We start from the raw sequence: 14,303 nt of genomic DNA, 5'->3' as shown, positions 1-14,303 counted from the left end.
GAGTGAAGGATTATGCACCGGTAGCGTACGTCTCGAGGTAGGTAACGAGCTTCTTAGCGCCGTCCAGTGACACGGCATTGTCTGTGATGATCAATCAGCAATCTGGCTGAGCCAAAGCTTTTCCTCGCACTTACAATTACTTGCGCGTATGCCACCAACACTTCGGTGACCCTTCAAGCCCAGCAGGCCGATTTTCTGAGCACCCGCAAGAAAAGTCTTCTCTTTCTCTTCGTCGCCCCCGTTTACTCGAAAGCAGATATTCATCCTGCTACGGACTGTTTTGTCGGGAACGACCTTGTACACATTTGGGTACTGTTCTAGCGTGCCATATATGATGTTTGCCTTCTCAGCAGATATTTCCCCTTGGCCCGCTATCTTCTTTGCCCCATAGGTGGATACAAGGTCAGACATGACTTGGCCCGCAATCCAGACGTCGAATATGGGCAAGGTGTTGTAGAGCGAATTATTTTTGGCAATAGTCGGCCAGTCGAAAACAATTGGACCAATGGGGAGATTGAGCCTCCGTAGTAATTCTGGTGCGGCCTGAGGTGATGCCGGTGGAAGTAACGACTTTTTCACAATCACTATTGTAATCCCGGCATTACCGACATTCTTCTGTGCACCACCGAAAATGACCGAATACTTGCTGACATCCACCTTGCGGCTGATGAAGTTGGATGACATATCTGCAACGACCCAGGGGGCATCTGCTCCTTCCAAGCTCTTTGGGAATTGGGGAAACTCTACACCGTCAACGGTTTCATTGTCACAGAAGTATGTGAACGCAGCCTTGTTCCCTGGTGTAGGCTTCCAGTCTGACTCTGACGGAATCACACCGAATTTGCCGTTATTGGCTTTGCGAGAGTCGACTGCAACATTCACATACTCTGCACCTATGAGTCGAGATGCTTCTTGGGAAGCTTTGAGTGACCAAGATCCTGTGACCAAGTAATCGAGTCTAAGTTCTTCTTTGACTTCTCGTTGAACCCGCTCAAATATCTTCTGCTCAAGTGCTTCACCCTTGGCATCGGTAGAGGCGCTGAGGTCCTTCTCGGCTTGTGCACGCCTCTTCTCAACCCAGACGCCGACTAGGTTATAGACGACCGCACTGAACTCTCCGCTACCTCCGCCTTGAAGAAACAAGATCTCGTAATCTTCAGGTATGTCAAGCAAGCTCGTGAGGGCTGCTTTTGCGTCGGCAAGTATCTCATTTGCGTCCGCCGATCGATGCGAGATCTCGCATATGCCAACGCCTTGACCTTTGTAGTTGAGCAAGGCTTGAGAAGCACGTTCGAGCACTGCAGATGGAAGTGGTGCCGGGCCAGCGCCGAAGTAATGTACGTCTGACCGTTCTGGCATTATTATTGTGTAGCGTCGATAAAATTGTGCTGATGTCTTGGGGTTCGACTATATATGATGAGTTGAATGACCTAAAACACGTGCTCTCGAATGACTGTTCGATCCGACCTCGGGACTAGGGCAATAGTGTAATCTGATAGAGGTAGGATGGCTTGCGACAAAGAGTCTGGATACCTTTCAATGTTTGTTTAAGCACGATTGTTGAGCTGAGGAGAGACGTCTGATTCACAAGGGTAGTACGCTGAGATGGACAGTAATAGCAGCGGTATGTATAGTAAGTTACCATACACGCCTGGGTCACGGTTTGCCTGTTCAAATCTGCATATGGATCCGACTTCGGCAGGAGGAGCTCTGGTGGGGTAGTTCGGAGCTCCACAGAATAATACCAAGCATTCTGTCCTTGCCTCCCATGAACCTTGCTCTTAATATTGTGAACATCAGGCACAATAGGCGTACGACGAGAATGTCTAACTATATGTCAATCGTGTAAGCATGAGGCCAATCTCCACCAGATCATCAGTGGCTATCGCTATCCATCTCGCCACCAGACTACAGATCTGCCATTTCCTCTGCCCTTGACAATAAAACCCTGATATATCTCGTCTTTTCCTTCCAGGCCTTCTATACCAGGCATCGGTTCTTCTCTCCACAGTTCCAGCTGTTCTGGGCGCGCGGAAGCCATCGAGGTGATCAGATGTGCCACTCGTGCGGCTTGTTCAATATCTGCAACTTCGAACCAAACTATCTTTGCATCGGATTTTAATGCGGTCTTGACTAATGGTTCATAGAATAAGTCACCCAGGTCGTCACTGTCTGCTCGTTTAGGGCAGTCCTTGCCTGGGATTGAGAATGGCAAGGGAGGCACAAGAGCCATCTTAGGCTCATGTCTACGCACTGACCGTTCTGTCGAATGCTGGAAGCCCCATCTTGATATATATGGTGGGTTGGCCAGCAGTATGTCCGCTGCCAGGCTATGCTCAGCCTCTAGCTTTTGCCATAGCTGTGATTCCTCGAGAACATCAGCGTGCAGGAAGCTGGTGTTGCTCAGACTTTCAATGAATGCAGTATCGTAGAAGTGAGAGGCCTGTGATGCTTTGTGCCGTTCAACGTCTTCATGCTTAGTTCTCAGCAGGCGGTCTCGGTTCAGCTGTGCAAGTGATATAGCTTTCGGAGACAGATCCACACCTATAGTGCGGATTTCAGGGATTACGGGCATGAACCTGATCCATTCGTGCTGGAAAAACAAAGATACGCAGCCAGAGCCTGTGCAAAGGTCAAGCACTCGAAGTGTCTTTCTCCACTTGTGAGGGTCACGCTCGAGCATCCGCTGTACGAGGTAGCCTATAGCGGTCGCGGTGTCCGGCCTGATCGTTGGGTTAGCAGCAAGTCGCAAAATGCTGTGGTACACACAGGTCGCTCGGCAGACGGCAGTTGTCTTGCATGAACACAAGCTGGCTTTGGCACGCTCGTTGATTCGCATGCTGGGCGCATTTCACTTGACGTATGTCTCGAGATATTATTGCAAGAGCACAACTCCGTAGACCCAGCATCTCTTTCTCTCATATACGTTACATGAGCTGATGGTGTCGACTGAACTCACCGCGGTATGAGTACACCCGGGCGGCACACGAGCTCAAGGTCTCCGAACCATTCAGTTCCCAGAACATATTGCAGAGGTTCACCTCTCGCTCGTCGTGCGACTAGCTCTTTCAATCTCGCTCTCCAATTGTTATTGTCACCCTTGGAAGCCGGGCTACGCTCAGTGGCATGGTGGTCGATAGCGTGCTCACGGAGCCATCGCAATTCATTACGCGCAGACGCGAGACTTCTGCATGTAGGGAGTAGTTTCGCGAGGAGAGGATTCTCAGACTGAGCATGCAGAATTGATCGCGGGAGTAAACGAGGCATACGTCGCTAAGGGATTGCTGAGAAGATGTGCATTCATCATTCAACTCGCTCGACCTTCCCCGTTTGCGCGGGTCCATGCGCGTCGACCTTGGCACACACACACGCTCGCGCGCTCAGCTCTACCTGATGTTGTGTACATGTCCTAGCTCACTTATCCTAAACAGAATTGCATGCGATTCGTAAGCGCAGACAATCTAAAGCTTCAAATGGAGACTGCCGTACATTACAGCAGTCCGGCTATCGCGGCGATTTCATCTGCAAGGCAGCCAGCTCCGGCATTTTCGAGCCGTGCAAACACGATATGGGAGTAAGTCGAAAGTGCGGCCCTGCCAGACTACTGTGAACAGTTGCAGAATTGCTAATAATATCCCTCAAGTCTCGCGTGACCAACTTTTCCAATCGATCCGAACACGTTTTCACTTCTACCATTGGTAGAAAGATACACGATAGTACAGGGCAGGTTCGCAGTATACAAGCATGCGACAGGGCTGTTGGAGGGATATCATGTGATGTCACAATAATGCGCGCTCGCTGGGATACATTGCTGAGTGAGGTGGGCTGTATAGATGGGTATACAGAACAGCAAAGCAACTCTAACCGGGCAGGACAAACGGAAGGCTTGAGCTGGAAATGGATTCGTGACATCTAATAGGTATCATATCTGAGTCCCGGACATGGACTGGCGCACGAGCAAGCTTTTCTGGAAGACTCTGTGGTGGAGTCCGGTTTGATGCGGTCTAATCAGCATGTACAGTGGGATACAAGTGTAAGCTGGACCTGGTCGCAGGAACGAGGTCATATGATCTATCAATATCCAACTCGAGAACCCAACACGCCAAAAGCTGCTTCTGATTTAATTAGCTGGCTGCACGAGTGTGTTCTCTTGGGATGCTTTCAGTGGACATCCTCGGCGGCAACAGGCAGAATTGCGGTGCCAAACATTACAACGACAGCGTTCCGTGTTAGCCGTTGGTCCCTGGACAGACCAATGCCGAAGTTCCAAGTCGAGGCAATTGGCGCTCTACAGTACCAGGGATGTTGCTGGTAGTCTGATCTGAGTTGGTTAGAAAGAACGAGAGAAGTCCGAAGAGTCAACATCTGCAGCTAGAAGCAGACCCACGCGGAAAGACAATAGCAATGATCCCACAGAAATCCTAGGAGGGAAACAACATCAACAATAGCCGGTTAGTGTACCTGTGGCTCAAGAATCAATACATGCTTGAATGAATGCTCCCACTGGGCCGAAGAGGAGCAGTCTTCACCATGGACTTACTCGCGATTGGACACGACCCCGCATTTGCCGATAATGCGCCAACCACCACAGCAGAATGATGTGCAGGTGGGAGATGGAGCTATGGCCAGCAGACGGTGTAATACGCAGCGCAGACCTCACGCTTCACTACACGAAAGTGGGGGAGGGGGAGGTCTGACGTCTAGCTCTCTCTCCAGGCCAGTCCAATACACTGGATGGATGGTAATGGCGGCGGTGCGGTCTCGCCCATCATTCATCGATGGAACATGACGAGAAGAAATCTGCCTAGGTGTGGAGAAATGGGGCATCACCTATTAGCCTGCGCATTCGGCGACAAAAAAGATTGGAGCAAATTCATTGTCCATACCGAGCACGAGCACTACTTCTATTAGTACTGACGGACCTGGACGCACATATATTTCAAACTGCTGCCCCTCTCCGCATCAACGGGACCTGCAATAAACACTGTCGACCGATCTGCACACTAGACCTTTCTTCACTGCACACCATCACCACCAACGCCAAAACACGCTCAGTCCACTCAATTTCACTCTGTTCCGTAAGTCAACAGGTTCGCTCTCAGCGTGCTGCAACGTCATCACAGCTAATCAGCACTTGCCCTTGTCCTTGCCGCCTCTTCCCCCTCTCACCATCAATTCGTCTAGCTGGCTACCCTGGAGCTCTGGCATAGCTGACCTTTTATAACCAGCTACCTTCCGCCTCCTGATCACGTCTCCGTTACACTCTCACTTCTTCATACACAATGGTATTTGCTCAGTCCTTGTCCCGCCTCGCACGCCCAACCTCCGTGCCCAGCTTCGTCCGGGTTGTCTCACGATACAATGCTACCCCTACCTTCCGGGCACATCCCAACTGTACTGGTATCAGAACGCTAACAGCTACCTCGCAAATGCAGGGTAAAGTTTTGTTGGTTCTCTATGACGTGAGTGAACCCTGCGTGACAACCTCGAACTGTCCCTAATTGACGTTTTCCCAGGGCGGTGTCCATGCCGAACAGGAGCCTCAATTGCTCGGAACCACAGAGAACGAGCTCGGCATTCGAAAGTGGATTGAAGAGCAAGGTCACACTCTCGTGACTACGTCCGACAAGGAGGGCGAGAACTCCACATTCGACAAAGAATTGGTTGATGCAGAGGTCATCATCACGACTCCGTGAGTGTCCAACTTTCAAGCACGTCCGCCTTGACCTTTGGCGCCATACTGATTGTATTCTTCCTGTAGCTTCCACCCTGGCTATCTGACCGAGGAACGTCTTGCCAAGGCAAAGAAACTCAAGCTCGCTGTCACTGCCGGTATTGGATCTGATCACGTCGATCTCAACGCAGCCAACAAACACAACATCACTGTCGCTGAGGTGACTGGCTCCAACGTCGTCTCAGTCGCTGAACATGTCGTCATGACCATTCTGACCCTCGTCCGCAATTTCGTTCCCGCTCACGAACAGGTCGCCCGTGGTGACTGGAACGTCGCCGAAGTTGCAAAGAACGAGTATGATCTCGAGGGTAAGGTCGTTGGTACCGTGGCTGTAGGCCGTATCGGTGAGCGTGTCCTGCGCAGATTGAAGCCCTTCGACTGTAAGGAGCTCTTATACTTCGACTACCAGGCCCTATCTCCTGAGAAGGAGAAGGAAATTGGCTGCAGGCGTGTCGAGACTCTCGAGGAGATGCTGGGTCAGTGTGATGTAGTTACCATCAACTGTCCCCTCCACGAGAAGACTCGTGGTCTCTTTAACAAGGAACTTCTTTCCAAGATGAAGAAGGGTACGTAAACATGTCATAATCGCAGACACCAGGTTACTAATCCTGCTAGGCTCATGGCTGGTGAACACTGCTCGTGGTGCCATCGTTGTCAAGGAGGATGTTGCCGAGGCTCTCAAGAATGGTCAACTTCGTGGCTACGGAGGTGATGTTTGGTTCCCGCAACCGGCACCCAAGGACCACCCTCTTCGATACGCACAGAATGCATGGGGTGGCGGTAACGCCATGGTTCCCCACATGTCTGGTACTTCCATTGACGCTCAGAAGGTAAGTGCTCGCGTGATTGTCATTCTGAAATATCGAAGAACGGGCTAACCTTTTTCTTAGCGTTACGCTGCCGGCACCAAAGCTATCCTCGATTCTTATTTCTCGGGCCGTCTCGATTACAGGCCTGAGGATCTGATTGTACACGCTGGTGACTATGCTACGAAGGCATATGGACAGAGAAAGTAGATATCTCAATTGGTCCGTTGGAACGGAAAAATGTTGGTTGATCATATGTTCGGGTCGGTCAATCGCCAGAACGGAAGCATTCTTAGCGACTCATCTGGGCGTTCATAACCATACGAAAGGTTCACAGTTCAAGTCCAAGCCTGCATGTGAATGTATAAGTAACGATGCGAAATTTGGGCGGACAAGTTTGTCATCGCTCTGTTCTGCTCCCAGTCGTTTCATCGTCGCTGTCATCCTTGAATCCCTCCTCTAGATCACGGCTCAGTCTTAGATCTTCTTCCCCAACATTACTTCTTCTTCGCTCAAGGGCCTCTCGCCGTCGCTCGTCTATGTCAAACCCAACCATATCCTCGCCTTCTTCGTCATCGAACATCACATCTTCGCTCCCTCTTGGGTCTCTTGAGCCGTCTATCACTCGACGCAACCCGTATGACGGGAGGAAGAAAGTGATCAATGCATCACCAACACGTTGTCTGACTGTGAGCGCTGTGTTGGAGATGGTGGAGAGGCCGCCGTTGACAGGCAAGTACTGGTTGTAACGCTGACGGTGTCGCCGAATGAATGGTAATACAAAATAGCTGAGGAGTATATAAGCTACAAGCGCAATGAGCGCGGGTGCCAGGATAGCCTAAGCATGTCAGGTTTTCTTTTTCTAAACCAAGAAAATAACACAGTAGTGGACGTAATGCACACCTTGAGAAAGCTCCCAAACGCCGTCATATCTCCGTCGCCGTGATTTTTTGAAGGTCGGAGGGTGCGATGCTTGGTGCGATGTGGCAAAAACAGGACAAACAGACGCGACGTCTCAGTGAATGTGAATTGGCCAGATGATGAAGGACGGCCTCGCCTCTGTGCTGGCAAGTCTCACCGATACGAGGTTTGGAAGCGTATCCACACGCTTCTCCCGGGGACTCGATATTGATTATCCGGGGATTAAAAATGTGCTTATAGACTAAACGCAAGCGTAGGAGAGTGAGTGGTCTCAGAATATCAAGACGTTCGAAGAGATCGCTGTTTCCACTTCCGCGCGGTAGCACGTGAGCGCCCCCTGAAACACGATTACTAGGCTAGGCCAGGGTCTAACTGAGGAAGTCAATGCCCCAATGCTCTCTTCGTCGACAACGTAATAATTACCTTGAACGCATTCTCGCTCACTTCACACGACCTGGGCCATGAGCAGACTACACTGATGCGTTCGCAATCCTCGCTCCGCGTCGCCTTTCCTATACGTCCTGCACCGCTCCCTACCCCTACGGACGACCTACAGCGGCATACATTTCTCCTCCGTAGCTGCCCCCTCTCACTACATAACGCCCCCTCATACTCGCGACAGTCCGGAGAATAGTCCACACACGCGGCTTCAAACGCTTCGCCGCGTTCTTGTCCAGCGCCATTCTTTCTGAAATTGCAGCGCTTGGTCTGTGGCGCACAAGAGGTGGTTTCCGAGGCGCGTGCATCTTGCCGGATATCAACTGCTATATATTTCGGAACCTCCCATGATGCCGTCTTCAACTCCACAAGATGAAAAGTCGCGGCAGTCTTCCGGCGGTAGATCGTTTTTCGGGAAAAGACTTCACAAGGATCGATCTCACGATAGCCGCGCCGAGACCTCGAGTATAGCGCCAAGCATAACAAATTCACAATCCTCTCGCCACTCACATAGGACATCTGTGGCCTCAATAGATCGTCCGTCTTCAAGTGGTCACGATAGTCAGGGCATCAACATGCAAGCTGGTGTAATAACTGCAATTCCATACGACAGGACAGCTGATGCGCGTTCGCCAATACCCGTGGAATACCTTCCTCAGGAGAGCAATGACCCACGGACTGTCCGCTCCCGCGAACCGCAACCGCATCATTTGGCCAAAGCTGGCGGCGACTTTCATCAGTACCCAGCATTCACTCCCGTACCACAATCCAACGGATATACCAGCGTACCTGGTCCACGACCGCCACCCCATACCACAGGTACATCGATGGCATCAAGTCAACCTGGTGATCGGGGGGTCTCAGTGCAGCAATGGGGCGGTAATGCCAGGGCGAGCACAGCAACGGGCTCGTATAACCCTTCATATGCTGGTTCAGACTCCTCTAACAATACACGAGCAGCATCCGACCAAGCAAGCATATATTCGAATAGCTCAGCGTACAGAGGATCAAGCATGACTTCTTTGCTCACCCCTTCACATTCAACTTATTCCTCACTTGGTGTTGATCAGTCCACCCTTCTACCTACGATCGGCTCGAATCGCGACTCGCATCATCGGCATGGTTTCGGACACCATTCAAGTAATTCCTCCACCCAACCAATCTCTCCCGAGGGCTTCAATCTCGATAAACCTAGCGACGCACGTATAATAGAACAAGAGTTCATGGCACTTATGGTCAAACGCGGTTGGAAGATGTTACCTGACGCAGCAAAAAGGCAAATGGAGGCATATCCTGTCTCAAAGAAATGGACACTTGTATATCAGGACAAGCTTTCTGAATACCAAACCGACCAAAAGAAAAAGCAACATGCACGACTCACTATCGGCGGTCAAGAGTCGCTCGGAATCCTCGGCAGAGCTGACGAGGAGGGTAGTCCAGAATGGTATGTGCGGAAGCTCATGGACAATTCAATCACTGCGAAGCAGCTTCAAAGTCTAAGTGTCAGCCTGCGCACACAACCAATTGCCTGGGTCAAATCATTTGTAGAAGCACAAGGTCAAGTCGCTCTGACCAATGTACTGGGAAAAATTAATCGCAAACAAGCAACGGGGCCCGCGCCTCCATCTGGAAATTCTACCGAAAAGGACTTGGACCGAGAATATGATATCGTGAAGTGTCTGAAGGCGCTCATGAACAACAAGTATGGTGCTGATAACGCCCTGGCCCATGTCGGCATTGTGATGGCTCTTGCAGGATCTCTTACATCTCCCCGTCTAAATACTCGCAAACTTGTCAGCGAGGTCGTAACATTTCTGTGCCATTGGGGCGAAGGAGATGGGCATGAAAAGGTGTTGCAAGCATTGGACTTCCTGAAATCGCAACAAAACGAAAATGGCAGATTCGACTCCTGGATGCGCATCGTCGAAGTCACAGTAGATGGCAGGGGAAAGATGGGTAGCCTTGTAGGTGCGAGCGATGAGGTTCGTAGTGGGGGCATTGGCATGGAGAATCTTCTTATGGAATATGCCGTAGCATCTCTGATGCTCATTAATATGTTGGTCGATGCGCCGGCAGATGTGCAGCTGCGAATGCATATTCGCGCTCAATTTACGGCATGTGGCATAAAGCGTATATTCCAGAAGATGGCCGATTTCCAGTACGATGTAATCGACAAGCAAATCGCACGCTACTACGACAACGAAGGTGTTGACTATGAAGATGTACTTGAGAAAGAGAACAGCAGCATGGTCGACAGCATCGAGGGAGCAGTCAAGGACTTGAATGACCCCATGCAGATCACAGATGCCATCATGAGCAAGATACAGAACAGTAGAGCACAAGACTACTTTGTCTCAGCCATGCAGCATCTTCTACTTATCCGGGACAACGAGGGTGAGGATCGACTAAGGATGTTCCAGCTCGTAGACTCAATGCTCAGCTATGTCGCTATGGACAGGAGGCTCCCGGACATGGACCTGAAGCAAAGTCTCAATTTCACTGTGCAAAATCTTCTTGATAAACTCTACACCGACTCAGAGGCACGACAAGTCCGGGACGAAGCCCTAGAGGCACGACAAATAGCAGACGCCGCGATTGCGGAGCGTGATGAATACAAAGCACAACTGGAGCTAGGTGCAGATGGTGTTGTTGCGAAACTGCAGAAGCAAATTGACGAACAGGCTGCCATCATAGAGCTCCGAGGTCGCCAAGCAGAAGCGATGAAAGCTGAGCTCGCTGACGTGCGAAGACTCCGTGCTCAAGACCTCCAGCGAAACGAGCTAGAAACCCGAGAACTTTATCTCATGCTTCGCGATGCTCAAGATGTTGCAGCATCAGCTGCTCAGAAGGGCGGCAAAGAAACTATATCTACAGATCCAGCCCAGATGCGTGGTATCCTTGACCGGGAAAGGCTTATGGAGCGACTCGAGATCCAGCTGCAGCGGGCTAAAACGCAAGCTACACTTGAAGGTGGTCGTATCTTGCAAAATTTCAGCCCATCAGACAAGCTCCGGGAACTACGCGAACAGATGGAGGGTGAAATGGGCGGCCAACCAGATCTTAGTGGGCATATGGATGCTGGCTACCTGGGTAAGGTCAATAGAGGACAGAGCAGTGCTGGAAGACCCCATAGGAAACCTGTTCCAAGCAGTGCTGAAACACTGACCGAAATGCCTGTCACTGAGGAAGATGAAGACGACGTGGTGTACGAAAAGCCCAGAATAGTCGAAATGAAGCGTCCGAAGATGAACGCTCAGCAAGCCACCGGACTTCTGGGCGAGATTGCATCGAAAGTCAAGCGCTACGAAGCTAGTGACGACGAAGCTGAGGACGAAGGTATCACAACTGGTCCTTCGCAACCCAGCATTGACTCTGAACCTCTCAAGACTCCAGCGGATGGCTCGAACGAATTCGACGGACCACCAGCACCACCTCCTCCCCCAATGCCTGGCATGATACCAGGCTTTGAGACTGGCCCACCTCCTCCGCCCCCGCCTCCTATGCCTGGTTTCACAAACGGGGCTCCTCCACCGCCCCCTCCTCCGATGCCTGGGTTTGGAAGTGGACCTCCGCCGCCCCCTCCGCCTCCTATGCCAGGATTCCACGATGGTGCTGGTCCTCCACCCCCTCCACCACCTCCGATGCCGGGTATGGGAATGGGAATGGGACCTCCTCCACCTCCTTTACCTCCTCCAACTCCTGGTGCCCCTCCCCTACCAGGCATGCGTATAGGTGGCTTTTTACCCAAGCATAACGCGATTCTATCTCCAACAGTCGGTCATGGAGTTGCCAGGCCGAAGAAGAAACTCAAGGCGCTACACTGGGAGAAGGTCGACACTGTTCAGGACACACTCTGGACAAATCATGCTCCCACGCATGAAGCCAAAGAAGAGAGATACATCGAACTGTCTCGTAAGGGTGTTTTGGACGAGGTCGAGAAGCTGTTTTTAGCCAAGGAGATCAAGGCGATTGGAAAGGCATCAGGTAAAAAGGACGACAAAAAATCGCTCATCTCGGCCGACCTTCGCAAAGCATATCGTAAGTTCTTACCTATATATTCCTCATCACGTCTTTGCTGACATGTCTGTCTGTTTGTAGATGTTGCTCTAGCAAAGCTATCGGGCAAATCTGTCGACGAGATTGTACGTATGATCATCCATTGTGATCGCGAAGTGCTGGACAACGACGTTGTCATGGAATTCCTTGGCAAGCCGGATCTTTGCAACATCCCGGAGAACACAGTAAAACTTCTTGCTCCTTACAGCCGCGATTGGACGGGACCGAATGCCGCCAATACACCCCCTGAACAGGATCCTCAGGAGCTGACACGCGAAGATCAAATATACCTCTTCACTTCATTCGAACTTCACCACTACTGGAAATCCCGTATACGAGCTCTTGCATTGACCAGGAGCTTTGAGCCTGAATATGATGAGATATACAAAAAGCTAGACGAAGTATCAAAAGTTTCAGCGTCTCTTCGAGACTCCAGTTCGCTTCTTAGCGTATTTGGACTCATCCTCGATATCGGTAATTTCATGAACGACGCAAACAAACAAGCGTCTGGTTTCAAATTGAGCTCATTGTCACGGCTTGGTATGGTCAAAGACCATAACAACGAACGAACGTTTGCAGATGTAGTGGAGCAAGTCGTGCGGACGCAGTATCCTGGATGGGAAGACTTTACGGAGGAGATTGCCGGCGTTGTTGCCGCAAAGAAAATCAATGTTGATCAGCTCCAACTCGATGCAAAGAGATACATTGAAAACATCAAGAACGTCCAGGGTTCCTTGGACTCTGGTAACCTGAGCGATCCCAAGAAGTTTCATCCTGAAGATCGTGTCAATATCGTATGCCAGCGGTCTATGAAGGATGCCAGGCGCAAAGCTGAGCAGATGCAAGTCCACCTCGAAGAGATGAGCCGCGAATACGAGAGTATTATGGCTTTCTACGGTGAAGACCCACTCGACGAAAACGCTCGTAGAGACTTTTTCTCGAAGCTTGCTATCTTCGTCAGTGAATGGAAGAAATCCAAAGAAAAGAACATGGCAATTGAAGACCTCAAACGTCGCAATGAAGCCTCGATGCGCCGTAAGAATCAGCTCGCAGTGGGTACGGCCGGCGACATCGGCCCTGATGGCCCGGTATCGCCTGCATCCACTGGTGCGATGGACAGCCTTCTTGAGAAGCTTCGTGCTGCAGCACCCCAGGTGCGCGACCAGCGCGATCGTCGCCGCCGAGCAAGACTCAAGGATCGCCACGAAGTTCGTGTTGCAAGTGGACAGAAGATGCCTGAACTGCCTACTACATACGAGAAAGAGAATGGCATGGTCAGCCCCCGAAGTGAAGGTGATGAGAATAATGGCACAACAAGCCCGGACCCAGAGGTCAAGGAAGAAGACGTTGCGGACCGTGCCGCAAGTCTCTTACAAGGTCTGCGCGGAGATGATACGCCTGGTGGAGATGACTCAATTCGCGTGCGGCGGAGACGAGAAAGCGCAGATGATGAAAGGTCAAGACGAAGAGCAAGAAGGAGGGCTGCGCAGAATCCAAGTGGTGGCGAACCTAGAAACCCGCTGAGCCCGTCGATTCCTGAAGAAGGCGAGAGCGAGATTAATATTGAGACTACTGGTGACGGTGCTCATGATGATGATGAAGAAGAAGGAAAGTTAAATACGCCGACAACAATCGTTAGCCCGCCTAGCCCTACAGGCGAGAATATGACGGGCATAGCCACGCCGGATGCGGACTAGATGGCGAGAGGCTTTCATGGCTTGATGAGCCTTCAGGACGTCTCATGGAATTTTATATTGCTAATGTTTTTTGATTGGCTGTTTGGAGGTTTGTAGCTCCCTGATACCACTACTTCAAGCTTCTTGTAATTCCTTGTTGCTTGCTGTTCATACTCTCTACAAGCAGAGCGCTACCTCTTTCAATTAGCGTACCTATATACTTGCCAGGAAGACATCAGTATATCTTTGCATTGTCTGGCGTTTTGTCTTCTGTGTCTCTCACGCATTGGAAATACAACGTCGCAGCTGTCAGAAATCACGCTTATCAGCCGTTTCACAGATACAGATATAAATAATGGAAGCCATCGAACATACACATGATTCTCGTATAAACTAAAGTGCGTCCTCAACCCCCCTAATTCGACTTCGCAGACCTGCTGTATACGTGTGCTTTCCCAACTTCGTTTCGGAACTCGCTGGATACAGAAAAGGTGATTGGAAGCGAGTGGAATTGAAAGTGATCACTGCTGAGATGATTCAGAAAATTGTGTATTATTGATATAGATCTCGCAAAAGAGCACGCACCATTGTGCTTTGGCTGTTCTGCTGGTAGGATGAACGTAAGATCGCCACGAGCGCTTGAAGCAGTTGTGGCCGGAGTCCTCAGGACTG

General features: G+C 50.8%; 5 protein-coding genes across 5 annotated transcripts; 2 read left to right on the top strand and 3 right to left on the bottom strand.

Annotated features, from left to right (window-relative positions):
* Positions 1-10: 10 nt before the first annotated feature.
* Positions 11-1,359, bottom strand: EJ05DRAFT_494008 (phosphoserine aminotransferase; the record flags this gene model as incomplete). Its single annotated transcript, XM_033746159.1, has 2 exons — positions 11-81; positions 135-1,359. 2 exons carry the CDS (start codon positions 1,357-1,359, stop codon positions 11-13), a joined length of 1,296 nt encoding a protein of 431 aa, XP_033597951.1.
* Positions 1,360-1,623: 264 nt separating this feature from the next.
* On the bottom strand, positions 1,624-3,385 carry EJ05DRAFT_103300 (S-adenosyl-L-methionine-dependent methyltransferase). Its single transcript, XM_033738956.1, has 2 exons — positions 2,960-3,385; positions 1,624-2,723 (listed from the first exon to the last, which is right to left on the bottom strand). The coding sequence occupies exons 1-2, from the start codon at positions 3,265-3,267 to the stop codon at positions 1,889-1,891; spliced, it is 1,143 nt and encodes a 380-aa protein (XP_033597950.1). The 5' UTR covers positions 3,268-3,385; the 3' UTR covers positions 1,624-1,888.
* A 1,897-nt stretch (positions 3,386-5,282) lies between these two features.
* Positions 5,283-6,832, top strand: EJ05DRAFT_519196 (formate dehydrogenase; the record flags this gene model as incomplete). Its single annotated transcript, XM_033748720.1, has 5 exons — positions 5,283-5,462; positions 5,517-5,692; positions 5,762-6,300; positions 6,350-6,564; positions 6,625-6,832. 5 exons carry the CDS (start codon positions 5,283-5,285, stop codon positions 6,748-6,750), a joined length of 1,236 nt encoding a protein of 411 aa, XP_033597949.1. The 3' UTR covers positions 6,751-6,832.
* On the bottom strand, positions 6,623-7,747 carry EJ05DRAFT_513004 (uncharacterized protein). Its single transcript, XM_033748387.1, has 2 exons — positions 7,444-7,747; positions 6,623-7,378 (listed from the first exon to the last, which is right to left on the bottom strand). The coding sequence occupies exons 1-2, from the start codon at positions 7,468-7,470 to the stop codon at positions 6,941-6,943; spliced, it is 465 nt and encodes a 154-aa protein (XP_033597948.1). The 5' UTR covers positions 7,471-7,747; the 3' UTR covers positions 6,623-6,940.
* A 95-nt stretch (positions 7,748-7,842) lies between these two features.
* EJ05DRAFT_467704 (uncharacterized protein) lies at positions 7,843-14,002 on the top strand. Its single transcript, XM_033742855.1, has 2 exons — positions 7,843-11,937; positions 11,998-14,002. Exons 1-2 carry the CDS (start codon positions 8,247-8,249, stop codon positions 13,650-13,652), a joined length of 5,346 nt encoding a protein of 1,781 aa, XP_033597947.1. The 5' UTR covers positions 7,843-8,246; the 3' UTR covers positions 13,653-14,002.
* The last annotated feature ends 301 nt before the right edge of the window (positions 14,003-14,303 follow it).

Source organism: Pseudovirgaria hyperparasitica, assembly GCF_010093815.1.
Source record: "Pseudovirgaria hyperparasitica strain CBS 121739 unplaced genomic scaffold EJ05scaffold_13, whole genome shotgun sequence".
NCBI lineage: Eukaryota > Fungi > Ascomycota > Dothideomycetes > Acrospermales > Acrospermaceae > Pseudovirgaria > Pseudovirgaria hyperparasitica.
This window is presented reverse-complemented; position numbering and strand designations above follow the sequence as displayed.

Bases quoted from the DNA above. Each gene is read 5' to 3' on its own strand.
- EJ05DRAFT_513004 (XM_033748387.1), bottom strand. From the start codon at position 7,470: ATGACGGCGTTTGGGAGCTTTCTCAAG. The intron at 7,379-7,443 runs GTGTGCATTACG...TGACATGCTTAG, and splicing joins CGTTTGGGAGCTTTCTCAAG to GCTATCCTGGCACCCGCGCT.
- EJ05DRAFT_103300 (XM_033738956.1), bottom strand. From the start codon at position 3,267: ATGCCTCGTTTACTCCCGCGATCAATTCTGCATGCTCAGTCTGAGAAT. The intron at 2,724-2,959 runs GTGAGTTCAGTC...CCCAACGATCAG, and splicing joins CCGGGTGTACTCATACCGCG to GCCGGACACCGCGACCGCTA.
- EJ05DRAFT_467704 (XM_033742855.1), top strand. From the start codon at position 8,247: ATGATGCCGTCTTCAACTCCACAAGATGAAAAGTCGCGGCAGTCTTCC. The intron at 11,938-11,997 runs GTAAGTTCTTAC...GTCTGTTTGTAG, and splicing joins CGACCTTCGCAAAGCATATC to ATGTTGCTCTAGCAAAGCTA.